General features: G+C 36.1%; 2 protein-coding genes across 2 annotated transcripts; one reads left to right on the forward strand and one right to left on the reverse strand.

The window, feature by feature from the left end:
• Nucleotides 1–7733: 7733 nt before the first annotated feature.
• Nucleotides 7734–19375, forward strand: LOC110803928 (uncharacterized). Its single transcript, XM_022009477.2, has 14 exons — nt 7734–8215; nt 8328–8436; nt 8540–8635; nt 10187–10291; nt 14599–14682; nt 14771–14886; nt 15571–15672; nt 15764–15877; nt 15987–16043; nt 16511–16577; nt 16766–16819; nt 17127–17201; nt 18577–18612; nt 18834–19375. The coding sequence occupies exons 1-14, from the start codon at nt 8184–8186 to the stop codon at nt 18924–18926; spliced, it is 1140 nt and encodes a 379-aa protein (XP_021865169.1). The 5' UTR covers nt 7734–8183; the 3' UTR covers nt 18927–19375.
• A 1393-nt stretch (nt 19376–20768) lies between these two features.
• Nucleotides 20769–24034, reverse strand: LOC110803925 (pentatricopeptide repeat-containing protein At1g02150). The gene is made up of 2 exons (XM_022009473.2): nt 23534–24034; nt 20769–22439 (listed from the first exon to the last, which is right to left on the reverse strand). Exons 1-2 carry the CDS (start codon nt 23900–23902, stop codon nt 21207–21209), a joined length of 1602 nt encoding a protein of 533 aa, XP_021865165.1. The 5' UTR covers nt 23903–24034; the 3' UTR covers nt 20769–21206.
• Nucleotides 24035–25140: the final 1106 nt, after the last annotated feature.

Here is a 25140-nt window from a genome sequence, read left to right on the forward strand (position 1 = left end):
TTTGACCATTGACTATATATATTTCCATTTTCCATAATGTATTTTGAACCGATCTTTTACGTAAACTTATTTACATAACAAACTTTAATATCTCGGGGGACCGTGCGCGCTAGCGCACGGGCCAACGACTAGTTTATATAAATAGCAAAACTTTATCAATATTATACTTAACCACGGCACCTACAACACTACTCCCTAAAAAACACTAAAAAGTGAGTCATTTCCTACTACCCTTTAAAAAGTTGACACACTCCCCACTATTTATATGGAAAAAAAAATACTTCACTATCAACTACCATCTAATTAAATAACAAATCAATTACATTGCATTAAACTATGTGCCGGTCAAATCGGTTCGAATATTCTGGGACGGAGGGAGTACAAATTTTTACATTGGTTGGATACAAAATAATATCTTGTAACTCTCTATAATATTTAACTAGATTTAAACATGTGCAACACACAGTTTTGTTATTAATATTTTGTTAGACTAATATGATAATTGTAGGCGAAATATCAATATATAAAAAATAGAATTTTCAATAACAATATAAATAAAAGGAATTTTTGTCAGAAATGATATTTTATAGTCAAAATATTTTGACAAATGACCTTTTAAAAAAAGGTTGAGAGATAGGACCCAAATCAAGTTTTTGTTGTGAATAGAGACCAATAAAGACCCATTTTTCGACAGTCAAACTCATTTCTCTGGCGTTGACCACCACGTGTACTTCACGTGATTCATTGTATTTTTTTAAGGATCTTTTATAGTCAAAAAATTGTGACAAATGACCTTTAAAAAAAGTTGTGAGATATGACCCAAATCAGGTTTTTTTTTAAAAATAAGGACCAAGACCCATTTTCCGGTAGTCAAACTCATTTCTCCGCCGTTGACCACCGCATGCACTGATCGTGATTCATTAATACAAAAAAAAAGTTGGTCTAATTTCTCCAATTTGTGAACTCTCGAAATTAGGGTTCATATGCTAATTTTTTGTTCTGATTCCGTTATATAGGATGAATTTGTTATCTTATACGTGTGTTGCATTTGGTCGCTAGAGTTAATTTACTTGAGTTCAATATTCTATATTCTACAAGTTCCCTCGTGGTTGATATTTTCCAGTAGCTAGTAATTTTCTTGCTCTAATGGTGATGTGGAACTAGAGCTGTCAAAAACTGATGCGACCTGAAAACCCGACCTGAACCGACCATGACCCAAAATTTTGGTAAAACAGGTAACCCGAAATCCGACCTGTATCCCACCCGAAAATACAGATAACCGATTTTAACCCAGCGTTGTATGACCCGAACCCGAACCCAACACTTTACTGAAAGTTAATCGATAACCTAACTGACCCGACTGAATACTGATCTGAACCCGATTCAATACCCGACAATGACCTTAACCTGATTTTTTACCACATCACTTGTTATGACTTGACATGTGGAGTAAATATTTTACGCTTGAATATTTTGAGATGACTAAATCAGATATTGAATCGATCTTAACCTGTGTCCTAGAGTGAACCCCACCTGAATTTTAATCGACCAAAAAATTATTGGATCCAAACTTGACCCAAAATCGAGATTAATTGCTACAAACCCGATTTAAACCCGACTATATAAGACCCAAACCCGAAATTTAACCCGACCCGAACGTGACTCGACCCATACCCGACTTGTACCCGAAATGGGAAAAAAATCTGACATGATCCGACCGAAAATCAACACAATCTAATCCGACCTGCACCTGAGTGATAAAGTGACCCGGCCCAACCTAACCTGATCATGACCCACGACCCGAGATGACCCGACCATGACCCGACCAGATGACCTATTTTGACAGCTCTATGTGGAACTATGTATACTGAAAGAAGTACCACTACGAAATGGAAATCAAAATATCACACAATACTCTAAGAGATATCGCAAATCAAACTAATATGAGTTGTAATCCCGGGTTAGCCATCTTCTACTTGAAGCTTGTTGATGGAATCCCTCCAATCTTTGGGCATTACATGGAGAACATATTTGTGTTACATTCGGTACTTGTCTTCGCATCTGTTAAATCATTGCCTATTAGTATCGTCCTAGCAGAAGAGTGGTTTCTATTCATCCAAAGGGGAACCTCATATGAACCCTAATTTCAGGAGTTCACTTTGGAGGAATTGGACCAAAAATTTTGGGAATTTTACGATTACTTTGTACGAATTGCAATGAAAATCAAGGGGAATTGACGATATTTAAAAAAAATGGAATTTTTTTAGGAATTCATGAAAAAAGTTGGAATTCTTTTAGGAATTCATGAAAAATTAGAACATTTTTAGGAATTCCTGAAGTTAGTTAAGGGGGGGGGGGGGATATTTGAGGGTTATTCGTTTTAATGAATCAATTATAGTGCATGTGGTGGTCAACGCCGGAGAAATGACTTTCATTGTCGGAAAATGGTTCTTGGTCCTTATTCACAACAAAAAAAACTAAATTGTGTCCTATTCCACAACTTTTTTTTAAATGTCATTTGTCACAATTTTTTGGCCATAAAAGGGCTTTTCTGGAAAAATTTCAATGTATTCGTTTTAATGGGTTACGTGCAGTGCACGTGGTGGTCAACGACGGAGAAACAAGTTTGACTGCCAAAAAATGGGTCTTGTCCCTATTCACACAAAAAAAAACCTGATTTGGGTCATATCTCACTACTTTTTTCTAAAATGTCATTTGTCACAATTTGTTGAGTACAAAGAGGTCCTTTCTGACAAAAAATCCTAAAAGAAATTAAAAAAAACTTAACAAAATCTCATCCAATGAACATTGCACTCACTTATCTACCACGGAGTATAATCTATTATTTTTTTGGTGTTAGCACCCGATTCACCCTTAGAGCTAATCCGGATTCGGGGCGAGTTCTGGGTGGATAGGTTTCAGTCCCCTCCCAATTGTTGTAGCGGGGGATCGAACACGGGCTCTCCCTACCAAGTTCAGCCTCAATCACCACTGAACCAACAAGTAATTGGTGAGTATATATAATCTATTATTAAATATATTTTACACGGCTTAATACTGCACTTACTATTTCTCGTCTACAAACATAAATAAATAGCTCATTACCATTATTAATAATGACAAAATAACTTAAAATTTTGAACAAATAGAGATTGTATATCATTTGGCATGTTTATTAGTCTTTCAATCCCATCATAAGTTCACATACTTTTATCTAAATTCGCGTGGTGCACGGGTGAACATTCAAATTTTAAATCTATAAATTTGCATCATAATTTTCCCTGCAACTATAGTCTGTGTATTTAGCAAAAGGTGCATATCAATAAAAATTAAAAAAACTTATTAAATCATATAAGAATCATATGTGTACATAGTAACTACAAAGCATATTGCATGCGCCACGATGCACCCTCTCACATTTGCTCCTTACATGTGAGGAGAAAATGTGTTAGGGACCACCAATGCGCATAAAAATGCCTTTGATGCACTATTTTTATAGTAGCTAGGGCTTAGATAGGACTTTAATTCCTAAATTATAATTCAACAAGGACTTTAATTCCTAAATCAATTTTTTTGAATCTATTATTGAATCTACTTTAATTCCTATAATCTATTATTGAATCTACTTTGCCTATCTAACATCCCAATCTTCTCATCCAACCTAATATCCAACAATTGGAACATCTCAACTGCAATATCCACTGTCTCTTTGTAAGTAGATGCCTTAGTGCATATGAGGTTAATCAACACCATTAACTTATCATACCTGTACACATGGCAAGTTACTAAAAAATAATAGGGGATAATGAATAACTAAATTCAACAAAAGTCGATCAATTTCAACAGAAGATGTTAGCATTATAGTTTCTTTGATGGGTGAGTTGAGATGGGGAGTCACACGTGACGATTGTGAGTTTCTGAAAATTGCCTATGCTTCAGCTTTTGAATACATCTGATCTATTGGTGATCATTTGCAGGCCAAGCCATGGTGATCAATGGTGATCATTTGCAGGCCATGGTTTGGGCCAAGCCTTATTTGCTACTAGTCTGATAGGGAAGAGCTTGACCTAACCAGGCCAAGTTTCCCTTATCTGTCCAGTTTATAAGAAACAAAGTGCATGCAGGCTAGTGTGACCCCTTATAACCTTACGCGTTTCCAACAAATGTCAATTTCAAAAATAGATTTTTTAACAGAAATTTATTTCTTAAACATTTCAAAACAATATTGGATTTCATTGCAATTAAGAATGGAAACTTACCTACACACAGCTTTCGTCTTCAATGGGTCGTTGTACATTACCTTCACCTTGGTATGCTTCCTTTCAACATCTTTCCGCAAAGGTCGGAGTATATATTTTTCAGGAACCTCAATGTTATTTAGATCAAACAAAAATATCATATGCCTACAAATTATTTCATGACATTCAAAGTGCTTACACTAACAAGTTACTTCCTTGGTCACACAAATATAATGTGCAGCATACTTGATCTTATGTCTAGTAACAATTTCCTTCCTTGAATTTTTAGGCTTTATCCACACCCTATCCTCAAGCTCATACTCCTCAACACACTCATTCAACATTTCCTTCTTCAAACATCGAACATACAATACCCTACTACACTCTCTTTGGACCTCATGAAACTTAGCACCCGTATAGCATTTCTGAAACACTTCCTCGGCAGAAAATGCAGTCATAATTTACCTTACGTTTCTTGCACAACTAGTATCTGCCATATTTTCTGCATTAGCCCTCCCCTCCATTGCCTCACAATATGACTCAGCAAATTCATACAAATAAGTATGTTTGTTAACATACAAATCAAAGAAACTGTTTATACTTTCAACTCGTTGGATCGTCTTCATGCCAGCCCAAAATAAATGTTTCAAATAGGCGGGAACCCACATGTGCCTTTCCTTATACAACCCTAAGATGCACAATTAAATAAATCAAACCAAATTCAACAAATGTAATGTAGCGTACTTGTGACCTACTAGTCTTAAATTAAGAAGTGAACTTCAAATATATTCTAATCACTATGCAAAATCTAATAGCTTACAAACCATATACCACATACAATTATGAAAATGAAATAATTAGAAACAGTGGGTATGTAATGTTACCTTCAAGCCAGTCATCTTGTACTTGGTACCGCTCCATAACTGTTGTCCAGTTTAGTTCAAACTCATCACAGTCAAGACTATCGTATATTGCACGCTCCAAGTCTACCTTTAAATCAGGGTACTATTCTTCTTTTTCGAGCTTCTTACAAAACTTCGGAAGAATGTGCCATATGCACCACCTATGACATGTTCCACTCATGGTTTCTTTCAACGCCTTCCTCATCGCGACATCTTGATCAGTTAAGATCCCTATCGGGGCTTTACCTCCCATTCATTCCAACTAATGGCTAAAAATTCACTCAAAAGTATCAGAGTTCTCATGAGATACCAAGGCACATCCAAGTAATATGCTTTGACCATGATGATTTACGCCTACAAAGTTCGCAAATGGCATTTTGTACTGATTCGTCAAGTACGTAGTATCAAAACATACAACATCACCAAACTCCTCATACGCCGCTCTACTACGAGCATCAACCCAAAGCACATCCTGCAACCGACCATCTGAGCCTTGCCTATATAGGAAGAAAAAATTTGGATTATCTTCTTTCATAATCTTAAAATAGTCAAACATGGCCTTCGCATCACCCCCCTTAATCCTGATTGACTTCCTCTCTTTAGCAACCACATCATTAACATCCTTTTGTGAGAAAGGCATTAAAGCTTTGCCATTCCGTTGCATAGCCATTAAGTTATACGTTTGGGCAACTGACATTCCCAGATTTCGAACACACCTTCAATTGTGTCACTACATGAGGATTCTCTTTTATAAACCCTTTACGAAAACAAGCAATAGTTCTAGACTTGGAAGGGGTTGGGTGATGATTCTCATGTACCATTTCAGCTCTGTGTATCACCCAATGACCTAACTGATTTACACTAGTATACACATGCACGGGACATTGACATTTCTTAGACTTTCGTATGCCACTCCCAACTATTCCATGGAGCGGGGAATCTAAGGGAACATTCACCTTCTCCTTGCTCTTCCTTTCTGGATGACCAAAGCACTCACAAGTCCACAACGCATTACGCTTTTGTTTCACTTTCTCTTTACCACCATCCTTCGACTGACTACTATAAGACTTATAAGCACCACTTCGTCTTACTACAGCAAAGCCCTTTTGCCTCCCGTATGCCTCAAATTGATCTTCAATCTCCTCCCAATCAGGAAAAACCATGCCAATCTTCATTTGGGGAACTTCATTCTCTTCCCCAAATGCAGTTCTTACGATTCTCCTTTTGGGGGTACTAAAATCATCGCCTACCTCCTCCTTCAATAATAACATTCACCACGCAAAATTTTCAAATTCATTCTTACATTCACCCTAGCAAAAACTCATTCTTACACAATGTACTAAACCTAAACTATACATTCATCCAATCAAGTAAGAGAATTAGCAATCAATTTTTTCCCACATTTTATCAAACAATCATTTTATCAAAGAACAACATACTTCCTCTGTTGTTGTTCTTTTTATCATAGAACAGAGGAACAACATACTTACAATTAATTTACAAGAATCAATCACACATTTCAACAAGATTCATTTTACCATGAATCAATCAAATATTTTACCATGAATCAATCAGATATTTTACCAACCTTTTACCAAACATTTATATTACAAAATAAGACAATCAATCAATTTATTTCCCCAAATTTAACCAGCCAATTACTTTTACACTAATACAATTAACAAGAACATGACAATTTCAATAAAATCCCTAAAATCAAGTAATTAAATCAATGAAACACTTCATTCTATGACAAACCCTAAATAAGTAATACTATTTCATAAAAAAAATCGATTTACAAAATTGATAAAACTGAAATTCATAAAAACACTAACCTCCTCTTCGAAGGACGATGCTGGTGAATACCTAAACATAAATTTCTTTTCATCGCCATCAGGTACCCTGCTACCTTCGCCAATTTCAGTAGAACTCGTTCCAATAGATTCCATTCCAGTCGAATCCATGTTTGGGTTTTTCAAGATATTGGGTTTTTCAAGATATCGGGTTTTTCAATTCATTTTGTGGAAATAAATTCCTTCAATTTTAGGATGGAAGCATTTCACAGAAATTTGTGTTTGTTTAGTAGAATTAATGGGGTTGGAGAGAAGAGAAAATGAGTAGAAGAGGAGCAGAAGAGAAGAGAGAGAAAACGAAGGAAGGAAGAAGAGATCCCCATTTTCCAGACAAGTATGAGTCCAGTCAGCAAAGTATTTTGGCCATGTCAATACCCCGTTACACTAAATTTGATACCTGTTATTCCCCTCCAAAATAAATTAATTTTAGTTTACTTTTATTTTTGTGAGGTGTTATATATTTTGGGGCACATCATAACATAGAGAATTTACTTTCTCGCAATTGGTGTGTTCTTAGAAAATTGGTATTTTTTAAAACCATTCGGTCTTATATTTTTTCAAACATGTTTTAGAGAAAATATTTTTTTTGATTCCAATGAACCACAAGGGCAATATAAATTACAAATGGGGGTGGGGGGATTTGTTTTAGAGAAAATATAAAAGGATGCATGATAGTATTCTGGTTCCCATTATATGTTGTACCACACTGATCAGTGATGTACATGTAGTCATGTACCCCTTGGTTTAACATGTCCATTCCGTGGAAAACTCTTAACAACTTGGGAATGTGCTTACGAAATCTACTAAGTGGCAAATCTTGGTTGGCCGACACCCAATCATAGGAGAATGCTAAAACTCACATATTAGCATTTCTTTTGTTTTTCCTTTTTAATTCACCCAAAAACCTTACTTAATCATTGTCTTCTTCCCTGCACTCTGTAATTTTTTGCAAGATCTGAGTTCCACGACCTAATTTCTTAGCACTGCCCTTTTCTTCTTCGATTACTTTTCCCCAATTTCCTAAGATTTAGGGTTTTTGCCGCTGTTTTTGTTTGAATTTTAGTGTTTGATCGCCTTGAGTTTGAGTACTAGATCGCCGATTCAAGCGATTTGGTACTCCAACAAACGAAAAACGGAGAAATTTTGGTTGAATGTGCTCAATAATTAGTTCTAGCATTCGGTGAAGATTAATGCATAATAAGATGGTGTCGCCACATCGCAGGTTTGATTGTTTTTCATATTTTCTGGAAATTTTATGGTTTTAGTAGTGATTAATTAGTCATTTGTGCTAAGTTTACAATGTAGTGTTCGTGTTCGATTAATTTTGTTCGCAGTGTGGTTTCGAAACGATCGAATGATAGTGCAAGGCTTGTAATGACTACTATTTTAGGGATTGTATTTGGGTTTTTCATCGGAGTTTCATTTCCTTCTATGTCTGATAAGGTACATCATCAAATTACTCTCGCAATTTATTTGCTTTCATTTTGATCTGATTCAAGTCCTATGTAATTTTGAAATTTTGAATGTGGCATGATGTGGGTTACAGATTAAATTATCTTCAAGACTTATTTCCTCTTTTGATGGAATCTCCAAAAGTTCTGCGAAGTCTCTTGAAGATCTTGGATCAGTAACAGTACCTAAGGTATGTAATTAATTGTTTTCCGTTTTACAAGTCGTGTATGTTCTTCCTTTTCTTACTTTTGCTAGCTATCTTAGAAGTTTGTGTACATTTTACTGAAGGGTTACACCAGTCGCAACTACTTAAGTAGTTTAGATATTTTGCATTGCTCTAAACGAACTTCCTATGTTGAAAAAGTAGGCCACAATTTGAAAACTTATGCAGGACTATTGCGTTTGGCATTATGGGGTTGAGTGTTAAATCATATCAGTGCAGCTACCAATGTGGTAAAACCTAAATGAACTAGAATTCTTCTCAATGAAACAATCTGAAGTGGCCATGCGTCGGCTTCTTCTCAATACACTATGGTCTAACAAAGAGGACATTTGATTGAGCATTTATGTGGCCATGCGTCGGCTTCTTGTACTCTACCTACTACCTGTTGGTAGTTTTCTTTTCTTAAAATTTAAATTTAGTACTTATTCCTTGAAATTTGCTTTCGGTCTCCTGTTGTCTTTCTTTGTTATTATCTGATATGCTTAGGCTGTATAGAATGTTGGCTTGTAAAGAATCAAAACAATCACAAGAATCTTGGGTTTGAGTAATTTATTGATTAGCGCCTTATTCCTTTCACTTCAAAAATTAAGTTCTTGGAAAATATGTTCAGAGTTTCTTACGAGGGAAACTGTATTCACATAAATTTAGATAAGTTCGTATAAATTGAAAAAGAGCTATGCAGTTCATTTTAATCTGAAATACGTGCAACTAAGTTCAGATAAACGCCAATGAACTCAGATAAGGGTCCATGATTTTAGATGAGTTCGTATAATCTCTAATGAGATCAGACTTCAGTTCATGCGAAAAGAAGGAAGCCTAAGTTGAAATAATTTGATAAGGTTTAAATATTGTTATGTGCCTTAAAACGTGGGTTCCTAAGGTGTCTGTTAAGTTCTCAAAGTTCCTAAGGTGTCTGCATCATTGTATGAGATACATGAAGTGCTTGGCTATAAACCTTTCGCTCTCCCATTCGATGATGCATCATGATTGCACAACTACATTCAACTTAGTTAGTTTAAGACATTGTTTGGATAATATTTGATGTTTCGATTGATAATCAACCAAAAGATATTTTACAGTCTGCTTATCATTTTCTGTTGGTTTTTTTTAAGGACCAGAGTTCTGTTTTTCGACCACCACATATAGCAAAGCATTGTTACGTTTTTCCAGCTCATAAGCAGAACAAAACTTTGATAACAAAACAAGCAGGGACTTGGGTGTCAATTTATTTTTTGCATTTTTTGCTTATATCTCAAAGCAGTGCTCTGTTAGAAATTACAAGGAAAAAAAAGGTGAAGAGGAGAGCCAACTGTGTAGGTGGTATAGGACATCCACATCCTTGTATAGATTAAAGTACAATTGACATCTTTATGAAGCTTTTTTATTATTGATTCTGCTCCTAAAATACGAAGTTTCCATAGCTTCTCATGTGGTTCATGTCTATTTTGTTTCTTGACGAGTACTCCATTTTCTCTTCTTGCTGGTAACATGCCCGCTGGTTTCTGTATCTTGTTTCAGATATACGTGCCGACCAATCCTCGTGGTGCTGAGATGTTACCTCCAGGAATTGTAGTGGGAGAAAGTGATTTTTTTCTTCGAAGATTGTGGGGTGAACCGAGTGAGGTATACTTCTGTTGACTCAAGTCACACCTATTTTAGTGCTATTTACTATGTTTTCTGTTCATAGATCTGACTGATACTCCCTGAATTTAATGAGGAAACATTTGACAAGTCTAAAATGAGGGAACCTTGCATAGAATCCTATAAATTCCCATTGCTTCATCAGAGGCTGTGGAAAATATGCAATTAGAATTAATCTTGTCAGGAAGTCAAGATCCAAAAATTCTATGATTGATTGAAATAAGCTCAGCTTAGTTAATTCAGATCTTCAAACAAGAGCTATTCTTTTGTGATGAATTGCAGACTCAAGTTTCACAGTCCTTTTTAATCAATGGTTGTTTACATCCATTTTGAAGTTGAATTCTCCCATCTAAGTCTGATGAGCTAGCAGATATCTTCCTTCATTTTGGCAACAGTGTTACTATTTCACTTGCTTGTGAGACCAATCGTATTAGAATAATTTGTGCCTCTGCGTTACATGTTTTCAACTAGTTATCTGTCTCATTTGTATCTGGCTCACTTGCTATCAATAAGATTGGATAACTACATTGTCTTCAATACAATAGGTTTTGTTGCTGTTTACTCAGTCAATCTTTTAGCTGAGCTCTTGATTGGCAGTGAAAGCTTCACCAGTTCACCTATTACTGAATTGACATCACAATATCTGAGTGTTATGTGTTGGAAAGTTAGTTGATGTGGCTCTGAACGCCAGTCTCCTCTTGTTTTTTTTCTAGAGAAAAAGTAAAATTTATTACCTAGATTCTTGGTGTATTTTCGCCATTAGAATACAGGAAAATTTCGTTGAGGTATCATGGAGTCTAGTTTTCAGTTTGATTTGCTCTTCTCTATGCTATACTCAGGCTACCCTCTACATCGTCATTATTGGTGCTGCTGTGACACAAGATTGTGTCTTGATGTGGGCAGTGGCAAAATAACATGGATAGTTGCTCTTAAACATGAAAAGTTTGATCATCATATATTCATATCCGTACTAATTTAACTAAGATTATTAATTTCCTCTTATTTACAGTGTAAAGATATGCATAAAAAAATAATTTAAGTTTCTGCTTTTTTGTCTTATTCACCCAAAAATAAGCTTCACCTTTGAACCCAAAAGTTCTTTCTGTAGATTTTTGTATCCCTCCTGCCGTGCTACTTCCTTCCTTCTGCCCAACATCTTTTCTACTTTTTGATTTGTTACACCTCCTCAATCATTATTTTCATAATTAATTTAAGTGAAGATGAATTCTTATCCGGTTGTGGAGTAGGGAGGTTGAAGAAGGTTAGAAGAAAGGTTGGCAAGCCATTAAGTTATTATGTTATGTTTATATGTGGCATGGAGGTCAGGTAAGGGAAGGGCGGAGAGGAACTTGAAGGTTTTGGATTGCACCTTGTGACTCGTCTAGGTGGATTTGGTGGTGGGGATGGGGGGTGGTAGAGTTCCGTTGCTGCTTTTTTTTAATTAAGTCACCACCCTGGAGAACCTAATACAGTAATACTTCTTCAATATTCTTGTCAAGGTTGATTTGATTGTAGTGGCAATTTTCATAGGAGGGACTTTATTGTGTGGAATGTCAATGATTGTAGTTGGTTTCTTCAGTTGTAATTTACTTTCTAGGTTGTTTGGTTTTGATTTTATGATTTTATGATTGTTTGCCTTGTTGTCTGTTTTGTTTTACTAAACAGTGAAAGTGGAGCTTAACTCAGACTTGGAAGTGTAGTTCCGTTCGGAACTATAAAAAGTTCTCCTTTGGGAGACACCTCCAAGGGCGAGTAGGGCCTTTTCCCCCTACCGGGGGGGGGGGGGGGGTGGTTTGCATGTTATAAACTTCCGCTTACGTTTTTGCGCTTATTAATATACAAGCTTACCTTTTATCAAAAAAAAAACTTTATTGTGATTCTTTTTTTTAAACCAACTCTTTTCCGATTCTTGTTACTTATGCGCTTTGTTTGGTAGAAAAGAATTGGAAGAAAAAGAAGAGAAAGTAAGAGAAAAGAAAATATGGTTTCCCATGTTTGGTTCCAAAAATCATATGGGATTGGATAGGAAAGGAAGGAAAATGGAACGAAAGCATCTTTAATAAATTTTCAGTTCACTTTCCTCTCAAAAGTGGGGGAATATGGAAGGAAAGAGAAAATTAAAAGCTGTCAACTAAGTTTCCTTTCTTTTCCCCTCACTTTCTTCCATCAAACCAAACAACGGAAAATAAATTAAGTTTTCTTTCCCTGCTCTTCCCTTCCCTTCCTTTACTAATGTTATACCAAGCGAAGTGTAAAACAATCAGTTTATTCAAAAATCGCTGAAAAGAAGAGGGGAAATCAAGCATGCAAAGCAGCATTATACTAAAATTTGAAGACAGTGATGTATGCTTTTCGTACAAACAATATGAAAACACCTTGTTGCTATTACTGTGTGATATAAAACAATCAATTAGTCATATATTCTCTTTTCCTTGGCAAAAAAGTTGTCTGATTTATTTTTGTAATTTCTACTCTCTGGTTATCCAAAAACTTGTTATTAATGGAATTAACCTCTTTGAAACTGCAATGCATAAGTAAAAATTACACCCTACTGAGTTCTTCCATTTCTGTTAATACTTTATTTGTAAACAGTTATTATTAAACTTCTACAGTAGCACCTCAATTTAGAAAATCTTATCGTAAGCTACACACTACTGACATAAACTTCTGAGACACGAGAAGCACATCCCAAAAGGAAAGGACTGGCTAATATGAATTAAGATGCCATCCTCGTGATTTGCTCATGTCATCATGTGAATCTTTCTCTTCCACCATATTCGATGGTATGATAAGGGAGTTCCAATACTTTCTTGTACTTTTTTCTCCTTCCTTCAGAATTCAGACAATCAGACCATCCTTGCCTACCTTATTTTGTTTTAATAATTCATATCATGATCTCCGTTTGCCAGTCTGGTTCCTCTGGTATACCGAAACCACTGCAATCATTTCTACCACTATAAGCATTTCGAAAATAAATAACATTTACTCCCTCTGTCCCACATTAAGTGCAACACTTTGTTTTAAGAGAAGTTTAATGCACTTATTTGTTTTGATTTGTCTAATTCAACAAGTGGGTACTTGATATAATGAACAAAGGTAGGTGGAGTATTGTTTTATTTACACGTAGAGAGTAGGGAAATTAATACAGAAGGTAGTGGGGTAGGTAGGAGGAAGGAGAAATAATAAAAGAATAGGAAGTGAGGTAAGTGGAAAGAGAGAGGAGTTAAATATAATTTTAAAAAACGACAAGTGTTGCACTTATTCTTGAACGGTCTAATAAGGAAAGTGTTGCACTTATTGTGGAACGGAGAGAGCAGTAAAGGTTGATACTCTTTGTTTTAGATAGTCAAATGCAACATTAGCAATGTCCAGACTCCTGGTGGCTCTAAACGTCTAGCTCCTCTGAGAGGTTGGGGACTTTTGCATGTAGTCGTGCCCTTCTACTAGCAAAGAGGCTGTTTTGAGTTGCCCTTGATCAAAGATGTAACAACCGTCCACTGCCTCCAGTATTTAAGAAGTGACAGATAGTTGAATGCACTATTTTGATTTAGTCATTTATAATTATAAAAACATAAAATACATAGCTCTTTGGCTCATTTGAAAGGGACAGTAATTACTAAATTCCTAACACATTCACATTCTCTAAGAAGTACTACTTTTTTGTTATCCGAATGATAATAATTGAATTACACATTTTCTATCATATGTTTGTGTTGAATGGCCTAGTCTTGTTAGAAATTAAAGCATAATCTGGAAATTGAAGTTCTTGCATTTTTATAATGTATTTCAACTTTTATGTACACTTTTTCCCCTAATCATTAGACTTCGATTTTTTTTGTTTTTACTTTTTTTCCTGAAAATCTACAACTAATAGCAAGCAAACTTATGCTTCAGGAATTGTTGTTACGTCTGAATTTGATAACCCCCTCCCCCTTTGAAGGTGATGCCATACTATGATACTCCCTCCGTCTCTAAAAGATTACCCAAATGCTTTTATTACTTTTTTAAGAGTTGGGCAAACTCAAAATCAACTGGGGAGGTAGATTTGTCTTTTACCTAGATTAAATAATAGTGTGAGCCTGTGAGGAGAGATATGTGAAGACCACAAACCAAATAAGGTATGGGGCAAACAAATAGGGACATCCATTTATAGTATATGGGGCAATCTTTTAGGGACGAGGGGTGTAGTTGATCGCTTGATAAAGAGTACATTGAAACTATTCTGTCCTTCTCCTGCCTTCTCCTAAAAATCTCCTCATTTTTCATTACCTTCTCACTTTCTCTTGCAGGATTTGAAAAAGAAGCCAAAGTACTTGGTAACTTTCACTGTTGGACTTGCTCAGAGGGACAACATCAATGCAGCTGTGAAGAAGGTATTGAAATGTTAGTTTATGCTAGAATGCCATTGAAAGTCTCAAATTATATTCAAGGACATGATATGAGTTTGACATTGTGTTGCAGTTCTCTGACGATTTCCAAATTTTGCTTTTCCATTATGATGGCCGGGTTACTGAATGGGATCAGTTTGAATGGTCCAAACGAGCTATCCATGTCAGTGCTCCGAAGCAAACAAAATGGTTTGAATCCTTCGCACAAATCTTCCAGCATTATGCATAGCTTATAGCTTAGCTCTTTAGAAATAGCCAATGTTGGTCAGATAACACAAATTGGAGGAGTGGTGGTATGTTTAACTAGTGTTGTCATTTATCCATGAACACAAATTTCCATCTCTTATCCTCTCAGTCAATCTGAAATTTCTCACAAATCTATTTGGAAAAATGCTGAAAGCTGATATTTTTTAGAATTATGCATGGTTCAAATAACTTATAGTCCTGAGTTCTGATGCCTTTAGTGTACGCCCGGTAACATAATTTTTTTCTGTTTTACTCTGCCAGGTTTTGTGATCCTTTTGAAATTCTCTTGCAGTTTTGCTTGATCTTAGTTTGTTGACTATATTAAAAAAAAATGTTTTTTTTTTTTGTTAAGGAACCATTTCTAGAGCTCGTGACATGTGAACCCTATAATTTTGTAAATACTTGGGGGGTTCAACGATTCATTTCCATCTAATCCTTCAAGTTTGTTTTCAAATGACAAGCAATTGTTGCCTTTTTCCTTTTTGCAACGTTTCTTGACAATATCTGGTAGCATTAGGTGCAACAAATATGCTAGTAGTCTAGTACAAGATTTAGACGTACAACTTATCAAACTGCTTTATCTTTGATATGGTCATCCAGTTCTGTCCCTGACTTAATAATCTGCAGGTGGTATGCGAAAAGATTTCTCCACCCTGATGTCGTTGCTGCTTATGACTATATCTTTATCTGGGATGAAGATCTTGGTGTCGAACATTTCAATGCAGAGAAGTAAGTTGAAAATGTTCAAATGGTTTGATCCATATTAAGGTTTTATACTATTATTTCTAAAACATCTTTTACTTGTTCAAATATTTTTTAGGTATATTCAACTGGTGAAGAAGTATGGCCTGGAGATTTCTCAACCTGGTCTTGAGCCTAATAATGGTTTGACATGGGAGATGACTAAGAGGAGAGGGGATAGAGAAGTACACAAGTATGCCTTCTATTTTAAATAATGTAGTCAATTCCTATTTCGTCCTTCTAAGGTACATCCGTTGTCCTTTTTTTACTTATTGGGACTAAATAATTTGTTTGTGGACTAGGGATACAGAGGAGAAACCAGGCTGGTGCTCCAACCCACACTTACCTCCTTGTGCTGCGTATGTTCTCCTTCCATTTTTCCTCGTGCATACATGGCATATGCATGACCAACGAAAGAATGTAGTGGAAAAGGGAATAAAAAGAACCCCTTGGTTCATTTTGTGCATTCTTTTTTAGGTCCTTAATAGCTTGATTCAATGAATAGTCACATAATCTGGAGCAAAAATCTGTGTTGGCGCTGCTTATGTTAACATGCAAATACTTCGGTATTCAGCGCAAGAATCAATTTTAAAGCAAACGAATCTCTGTTTGTTGATCAAATTTAGTTCTTTTCATGATAGGGAAAGTTGAGGATCTCTAAAATTTGATTACTGTATGAATAATTCAATAATGAGAAGAATGCCTAGATAAGAAACTACCCAAAGTCGATTATTGAATTTCGTGAAGATTAAATGCATAAGCAACCCACTCGCCCACATTTTTCCTATACCCACTGAACTGAAACTATGCTCTGGGGTTACTGCAGGTTTGTTGAAATTATGGCCCCTGTTTTTTCTCGGGATGCTTGGCGCTGTGTGTGGCATATGATTCAGGTATTTGCTTACGTATTACGCAGTATGATTTTTTTTTAAAATGTAATCTGTTATTTATGGTTTTGATTTGCAAATTTTACATGTATATTTATGCAAAGAAACAAAGTGTTTGTTCAATAGTAACAGTTGAAGTTCGGTATTGGATGTTCTTGGATTCCTAACTGATTGTCATTTTATCATGCTTGCAGAATGATTTGGTTCATGGGTGGGGACTGGATTTTGCCCTGAGAAGATGTGTTGAAGTAAGTTTTTCGTTTCCAACCGTCATTTCGTTTTTGGTTTCTTGCAGGTTTCCTTTGCTAAATTAAAAATTAAAAATACTGCCATTCTTGTTTATCATGTTTTTTTTTTAAATTTGTATTTCTGTTTCTTGCAAGGCTTCTTCAAGTTTGAGCTCTTTTGATGACCTTGTCTCTGATTATTATCTTATAATGTTCTCACTTTTTCCATCCTTCAGAAAATTGCTGAGTGGTTTGATTATTATTTTATAAGTGCTTAATTATTTGTTGACTGGCTATGACTTAACTGTTCTTGACATTTCTTTTTCAGCCTGCACATGAGAAAATTGGTGTTGTAGATCAGCAATGGATAGTTCATCAAGTAATTCCTTCTCTTGGGAATCAGGTAAGAATATATTCTATATAGCATTTCTTGTGGATATTTTTTTTATCGTTTGAGATGAAACTGAATAGACATGAATGTCACTTCATGAACCCCCCACCGCACCCAGCTCAAAAATAAGATCGTAATGTGGTAGAGGTGCTACGCTGCGCATAGCATGTCTGTACTCTAAAATGCTACCCACATACACAATCAAGTGAGAGGGAAATTTAGGATTTCTTATTTCTAGGGGTAAAGGACCTAGAAGCAAGGTGGTTTCAGTATTTGGGGATCACTTGGGATGTATGGTGGCTCCTACTGAAAATATTTAAAACCTGATTCTGATTGTAAAGGAATCAAGTCATTATCTTAGAATATCAATATCGTTATATCCCTTGATTGGGAGCTTCAGTAGATAAAATTATGTATATCTATGCTCTTTGCATGAAAGCTAATGATATGTAATATTGTTGCAATAATGTTTTGTTAGTAGAGGTAGGGCGTCTTTTATTTCTCTAGCAGATGGTTCAAGATAATTTCTTGGACTTTAGAAACTTGTGTATGTATATGGAAATTATCTTGTCCGTGAGAAATGAGAGAAAAAAGTTCAAAATCATTGAATTATTATCAGCTGGTCTTTTGTTTTTCTTTAAGTTAGGGATGCCAAAGAGCCGAACAGAATTTTGTTGTAAGCAAAAGATGAAAGAAATTAAACCTAATAACTCTCACAGAAATCGGAGAATGTAAAGTCCTTAGCTCCAAGCGTTGTCTGAGAGACTGCTGCAATTTCCTCTGATATCATAAAGGAAGATTTTGAATTCCTGTTAGTCAAAGGCCCGAAACTGAAGTATTATCTTAATCTTGGTTTTCTACAGCAACTCCTCTCCACTGACATTCTTTCTGGACTTCACTACCTCCTTTGACCTTTTCTATTTGGTCAATACCAGATTGTCATTGGTCTTTCTGTATCTAGTGAGACTTCTACTTGATAGAAAATTGGTTTTATCAAGTGGATTTTCAGCATTCTTGGAGGTGCTATGATACAAGAAAGCTGATATCCTTGCAAATAATTGATCTCAAGAAAGCTGCTTATCTCACCTTCTTAGATTTCTATTTGAGATTAGCTGATGTAAATCTCCCAACAGTAAAGCAATGCTTTATCCTCTAAGTAGAAAAAAGAACCCTCTCGTGTACTATAAGATATTTGGAAGACAGTGCTGCACAATTTAGTTTATAACGATATCTCCATTTCCACAGTGTGATCTGATTTTCTCAAAGTCTTGTGTTTATTATCAATCCAAATATGCTATTCTGCAGCTTTTCTCTGTATCCCCTTTTATATCATTTGAAGTATAAATTATGTAATTTTATATTGACTGGTGCATCTATCCATTTTCAGGGTCAGTCTGAGAATGGCAAGGCTCCATGGCAAGGGGTAGGGACTTGTACTCTATTACTTTGCTGTGAACATTTATTATCTGCTGTTTACTTTAACTCACATTGATCATGGAGTCATGTTTGCTAGCATGTGGAATGTAGTTGACGGACCTTTTTACCGTTGTATAATGTTAAAATAGTAAATTTCTTTTTCCATAGAAGTTGAGAACTGATATCTTCTCCATTTTGTCTTCTATTCATGTTTGATGTTACTATCAGGTCCGTGAGAGATGCAAGAAAGAGTGGTCTCAGTTCCAGAATCGACTTGCAAATGCTGACAAGGAATACCTTGCACAACTCGGGAAGGGCTAATGAGTATTTTATCTGTGGCTGCATGATAATGCATGCTCTGGATTACTCGATCCTTGTTTACTTGCATCGTGTTGGTGTGGTAATGGGTAATTCCTTTGGGCTCTTAAGATATAGGGAAGAAATAACTACACATTGTGCATAGAATATTACATTAATGCTAGGTAACCTGTGTAGTTTGTTATCCTTCCCTATATCTTGTTTCCGATATTTGGTGTTATATTGGGATTACCCGAGTAAATTATATTCAGTGTTGCAGATACGCCTAGATTTTAGAAGTGATCCTTGTATTAAACTAAACTGTTGTACAAATTTTGAACAACTGAGGCAAACAGATAGATGAGACTTAGCCCTATTCCTTCGTTTTTGTTGAGGGGAGGGGGAGTGGTTGTTCTTCCTCATTGGATTACTTTTGTGTTCGAAATATGGTCCTAAATTTAACTTCTACTATCCTTTTGAGGATGCCCAGAGAAAAGTCATGTTTTCTTTTCAAGTTTAAATTACTCGCACTCTCCATCACACCAACCTATTTTTCCTATCTCAATTCCAACTTTTTTTCCTTGTTCTCTCATAGGCAAGAGTACCCATTCTAAAGCAAAAGCAAACACCCGCACGTGCCCCGAGCCTTGAGATTCACTTTCCGCACAAGGCTTGCACCCTTGCCGCCCCACAAACAAGAGCGCGCCGCACGATCCGGTGTCAAAACACTCGGACCGTGACAGGTTCATCCAATTTTTAACAACTTTTCGTTGTCTTTTTTGTTTTGACAAAGAGATGTTTTTTTGATCTTTATTTCACGTTAAAGAGTGTATATAAATATGGGTCATACTCATATAGAGTATTTGAAATATGAACGCCAATGCCATAAGGTTTGACGACCTATTAAAAATGGCGATATGTTCTTTCACAATTTCATTCTAAATTCACATTTTAGATCGAATTTCTTTACAATTTAGCGTTAGGAGACTTCTTTCAGATAGCTTTCATGGTTGAATACTAAACGACATAGCTAATACTCTACTACTTGTATCGCCGGATTGAATTATTAGACAATTTACAGTATTGGTAAAATTAGGGTTAATCACGAGGTAATTATTTCGTTACTTTTGTTAGGCTGGTAATAAGGTGTCACTGAAAATAGGTTATAATTAAATGACTCTTATTTCTTCCAAAATAAAGATGAATGTAATAATACGATATGTCAATTACAAACATATGTATAACCAAATTAAGATACCTCAAGGGTTAAACTTTTATGTTGATACGCAAGGATTCCTTTTTTGATGAGAAAATGTTGTAGCTTTATTAATCAATTAACGTTTTACCAGAATATAATATCTGAAAGACACTAACCAATGCCTCTACAAAAGTAAGAGAGGTTTTAGGTTTTGGCCTATGGCATGAGCAACTCTGTTACATACTTACATGATCTTCTAGCAAAATGAAAAGCACAAAAATTAAAGAGACTCATCAATTCCTTTTTAAAAAGCTTTGTATGTGCTTGAAAATCTTTTTTTTCTTTTTTTAACTGTGGTTAACACGGAGTTCTACATAATATAGAAATTGATCAAACTACTTCTAGGGCCATTAAGGCAGCGTACATTCAAGCTTTGTATGTACAACAACAAAATAAAGCTTTAGTCTCTAAATGATTTGGGATCGACCAACATGAATCGTCAAAAAACCGTCTATGAAACGTGAAGCAAGAAAAGTAAAAAGTTATGTCAAGGGTAAACATGCAAAATTGAAAAAGTGAAGTTGGGGGTAATGAGAAACGGAAACTACTGAACAAGAAAGCATGGTGAGGGTGAGGGTGAGGGTGAGGGTTAAAGAAACACACTAGAGTGGATCAAAGCGCCATTTCCCTTTATATTCATTATAATCCAAAACATAAATCATTGACAAAAGAATTACATCTACTAAATTGCCAAAATTGTTAAGATCAACTTTTAACTAATCCTTCATCTTGGGAGTCTAATGTATCAGTACTTTTTATGTCGAATATCTCCACCAAAGAAAGAGCTCATTCATATACAAGGCTAGCTAGTAAACTACACAATCATCCATCATGCTATGTTGCACACAACTCATTTTAGAAAGCTCACAATTCCACCATTTTGATACACATTCAAACGGCATTCCCCCTGACAAAATGGAGGTCCTGAGAGGTAATTGATTCATGGTGCAGTTCATCTTACCCGTGTAGAAGCTGCTGAAATCGCGTTACTCCCACTACAATTCACATCATGCACCACATACTTTTGCCATAGAATTACGGACTAATCACTCCGCATTTGAAAACAGCAATTCAGATTCCCCACCCTGTGTGTCTTCATTTTGGTTATTTAGCTGTCCTTCTTCACCCTCGCCAAGTTCCATGCCACCATGTTCCGCTAGAAGCGACCTGTAAAACTCGTCTCGGAAGCAACCGAGTTGCCTCAACAACACAACAAAGTCCTCCTTGTTGGTGTGATCGCCTTCTTTTTCGCAGAGCTCTAAAAAGGCAGATACATTAATAGGTTTGGGCTTCCAAAATTTTGGAGATTCAGCTAATACAGCTTCCCTGAAGCAAGATAATGCTTCAGAAATCCTCCCCTCTTTCATATGACCTTCTCCAAGAATCTCCCACGAGCCTGAATTTGGCTTCCCTCCTCCTTTAATCATGCTATCAAAGAAACTCTTGGCTTTCTCAAAAGGTTCTTCCCGAACATACCACCCCATAAGAAGATTCGCAACTTTAGGGTCATAGGAAACCTTTATTGGAAGCCATTCTTCGAAAATTTTCTCAGCCCCCTCAATGTCACCCAACCTGATAAGTGATGAGATCACAGAATGATATCCCCAGTTTGGAACATTCGGAAAAGTCGTTTTATATGTGTTCCAAACACGGTAAACCTCTTCTTTGTTTCCCAAACTACCATAAAGACTTATAAGATAATGATATGGCATCTTGTCCCGTCCGGTGATTCTCATCTCAAGGTCTTTAAGGCACTCTTCTGCTTTTTCAAGCATCCCTAACTTGATATAAACAGAAGCTACAGTGCTGAAACTAGTCCAATTAGGAACAATTGTTGGTTCCAACTTCATTTCTTCAAAAACTTGCTCCATATTTTCAGCAGAACCGGAGCCTCGTGCAGACAGCCAAATATTGTAGGAGTATAAATCAAGTGGGATTCTTTTCTGCTTCATTTCAGAAACCAGCTTCTCAACTTGGTCGTATTCGGTGAGTTTCATGTAAAGAGTCATCATCACATTATAAGGAAGTGGGTGATTAAGGTAACCTTTATTTCTCATTCGCTCCATCAAGGACTCTGCTTTTGCTTTTTCTTTCACCCCTGCATAGGCATTCAGAAGAGCCCCAAATATTCGATTGTCCTTTAGTGTATCGGGTAACCTCCCAAAATAATCTTCTGCACTTGAAACTCCATGAACTTTGGCAATTAGGTCTAGTTGGATAGCTGTGTCACTGCTGGTTATTCTGAACCTCTCTATTCTGTTACTCATCCATTCATAGACCTACATACCAAAAGTTCATACAGTTAAAGTTAGCCTGCAAAGTTTCTAAACATTTGAAAAAAAACCCTTACTATTTTTAAATTTTCAGTAATTACATGCTGAAAGAGCATGAACAGAACAAGTAATAACAGCTATGCCTACATGGTGTGCGACAATTGACCAGCAATAGCATAGGAAAATTGGGCCATACTGTAGGAAATGGATTCACATAGATTTCAGAGCTATAAACACAGTTTTCGACTTTTCCCACTCCTTAAGTAGTGCAGATCAAAAGAGCTTGCTCCAAGAGTAGGAAGAATCTCCCAAAAACCCCTTCCTCTTAGGCAGGCCTTTGATTATTCAAATTCCACATTCTCACGTAAATTTCCTTGGATAAACATTCCTCGCTCTCCTCCTGTCCTCTAAGGGAAGGGGAGAGAATAAAAATGTGTGCTTGCTGTAAGGTTTTTACGAGTAACAATAAGGAAAGCCAACACTAAAGATATATCAGCACACCAGTTAACAGTATTTAAAGAAAAAAGTTTCACATTATGATACTTTGATGGTGTTGTCAACCCACTGAAAGGCTACGAGAAAATCCCAATACTTGTGTTTCCCGGACAAGTTCAAAACTTTTTAGTTAATCAAACAACTGAACTTAGCAACATAGAGAGCTACTTATATCTTTGAACTATAAAGAACCCAAATAAAGCGTGGTTGTTAGTAAAGAGAGCCACAAACGGTAATGAAGTTCGCGTCCACACGAATGGTGGAATGGGGATAAAGTTCCTATCAACAAATGTTTTACCAACTAAGCTAGTTTGCATTCACACCAAATCAACAAAGGGATAAAGTGCCTAATTAGGCAACGTTAGTTGTTCATCGGCCAAGTCTCACCTATCAACAAACAAGGCATATCATAATCTATAACTAATTGTCAATTTTGGATAATCCTTCTTACTTCAGAGAAATTCCTCCAACAACATGCTCATAAGTCATAACATATATTGTAAATTTCAGCAACCATTTCCTGTATCATAATTCATCAATTATCACAAATAAGCAAACAAAATTCATCACACATAATATAATCTAATTAAACCAAAAAAAATTACCTCAAGAGCAAGCTGGAATCGCTTATACTTCCTGAGTTCTCTGACAATCCTACAAAGTTCCCATTTAGTAAACCTCTTGCCTTCATTCTCACACTGATTCAACACAGAAGCAACCCCCAATTCTGGGTTTTTCATCAAAGAAATCCTCTTATATGCAATGTTCCATTTTAGCATTGGTCTTTTCTCATAGTCCAGAGTATCATGGCTATAAACTTGAGGAACAGAGCACTTAATTGAATGGTTCAGGGGTTTAACACTTGGGAAAGATATGAAGGGGCGAGACCCAGATGGGAAATAGAGGGAACATGATGATAAATTTGAGGAGAGAGAGTGGGGTGTTGAGGGTGAAAGTGTGGATTGCAGAATCATTTTGGGTTTTTTTAAGGGTTTTAGGGTTTGTGTTTTGAGAGGAAAAAAATGAAGCAAAGTGTTGTGTATTTGGTGAGCTTCATGTATGGAAGAAGGGGAGAAGATAGAGTGCACGTCATCATGCCCCAACTTGCGTTGGGTTTATGGTTGATGAAAGATTTAGTGTTAATAATTCTATTAGCCTACGACTCAGGTAGTTAGTACATGACTAGTAGAGAACTAGAGATGGTCAGTGAGGTGGGTTGCGTGGGTTTGGAGAATCATGCGACGGGACTTGTTCACACATTGAAAGTAGGATGACTCGGATCGTGGGCTGTAAATTTTGCATTACAAAGTGACACGTGTCACTCCTGATATCCGTTTTAGTACTCTCTCCGTCCCAAATTAGTTGTTACACTTTCTTTTTTCGTCCTATATTAGATGTTACACTTCTAAATTAGGAATAACCCCACAATTATTATATTGTCTCTCTCTTCCCATTAATTTTTTTTTGTCCCCACACACTCTCTCATTCAATTAAAAAAATACTCCACTAACTCCTATCACATCTACTTTTTCAATAAAATAACAATTGATAATCAAATAACCACTAATTACCTAAAACTTTGTGCAAAGATAGATGTAACAACTAATCTGGGACGGAGGGAGTATAATGTAACTAGTATAGTACCTGTGTGACGCAAGTTTATAATCTAAATATAAATTTATACGAAAAATGAAATATGGTAGACAATTATTATCAAAATAGAGCTTATATGTATTCCAAATGAAATTTAATGGTGGATAAATTAGTTATTTCTCATTTTATGTCTTATTAATTAAAAAAAAAAAGGGTATATTGATAAAAATTATTTTCATTCTCATTTAGCACTCGTGTAAAGCATACAGTTATTTCATCCACCCGTCACTTCGATAGTAATACCCACTTAATTAATGCTCGTACAATCGTCTTATCAACCTCATTACCCTATCACTTAACACCTACCTACACCACTTACTTTATTCAGTTAGATATGATTTTGATGAGGGGTGGGTGTGCACACCCGTACCCGCCTAAAATTCTCACCCTCAACCCCTCCATCCACGATGGTAACGATACCCACCCTCCCAATCCCCGTCTCGAGAGGTACAAAATAAAATTCATCCCCTCTTCATCACACCCTTCCGTGTTTCCACACCAACCTCAAACTCACCCCTGGACTCAATTTCTTTTTGGGCAAGAGAGTTTTGATTTTTAA

This window comes from Spinacia oleracea, chromosome 2 (assembly GCF_020520425.1).
Source record: "Spinacia oleracea cultivar Varoflay chromosome 2, BTI_SOV_V1, whole genome shotgun sequence".
NCBI lineage: Eukaryota > Viridiplantae > Streptophyta > Magnoliopsida > Caryophyllales > Amaranthaceae > Spinacia > Spinacia oleracea.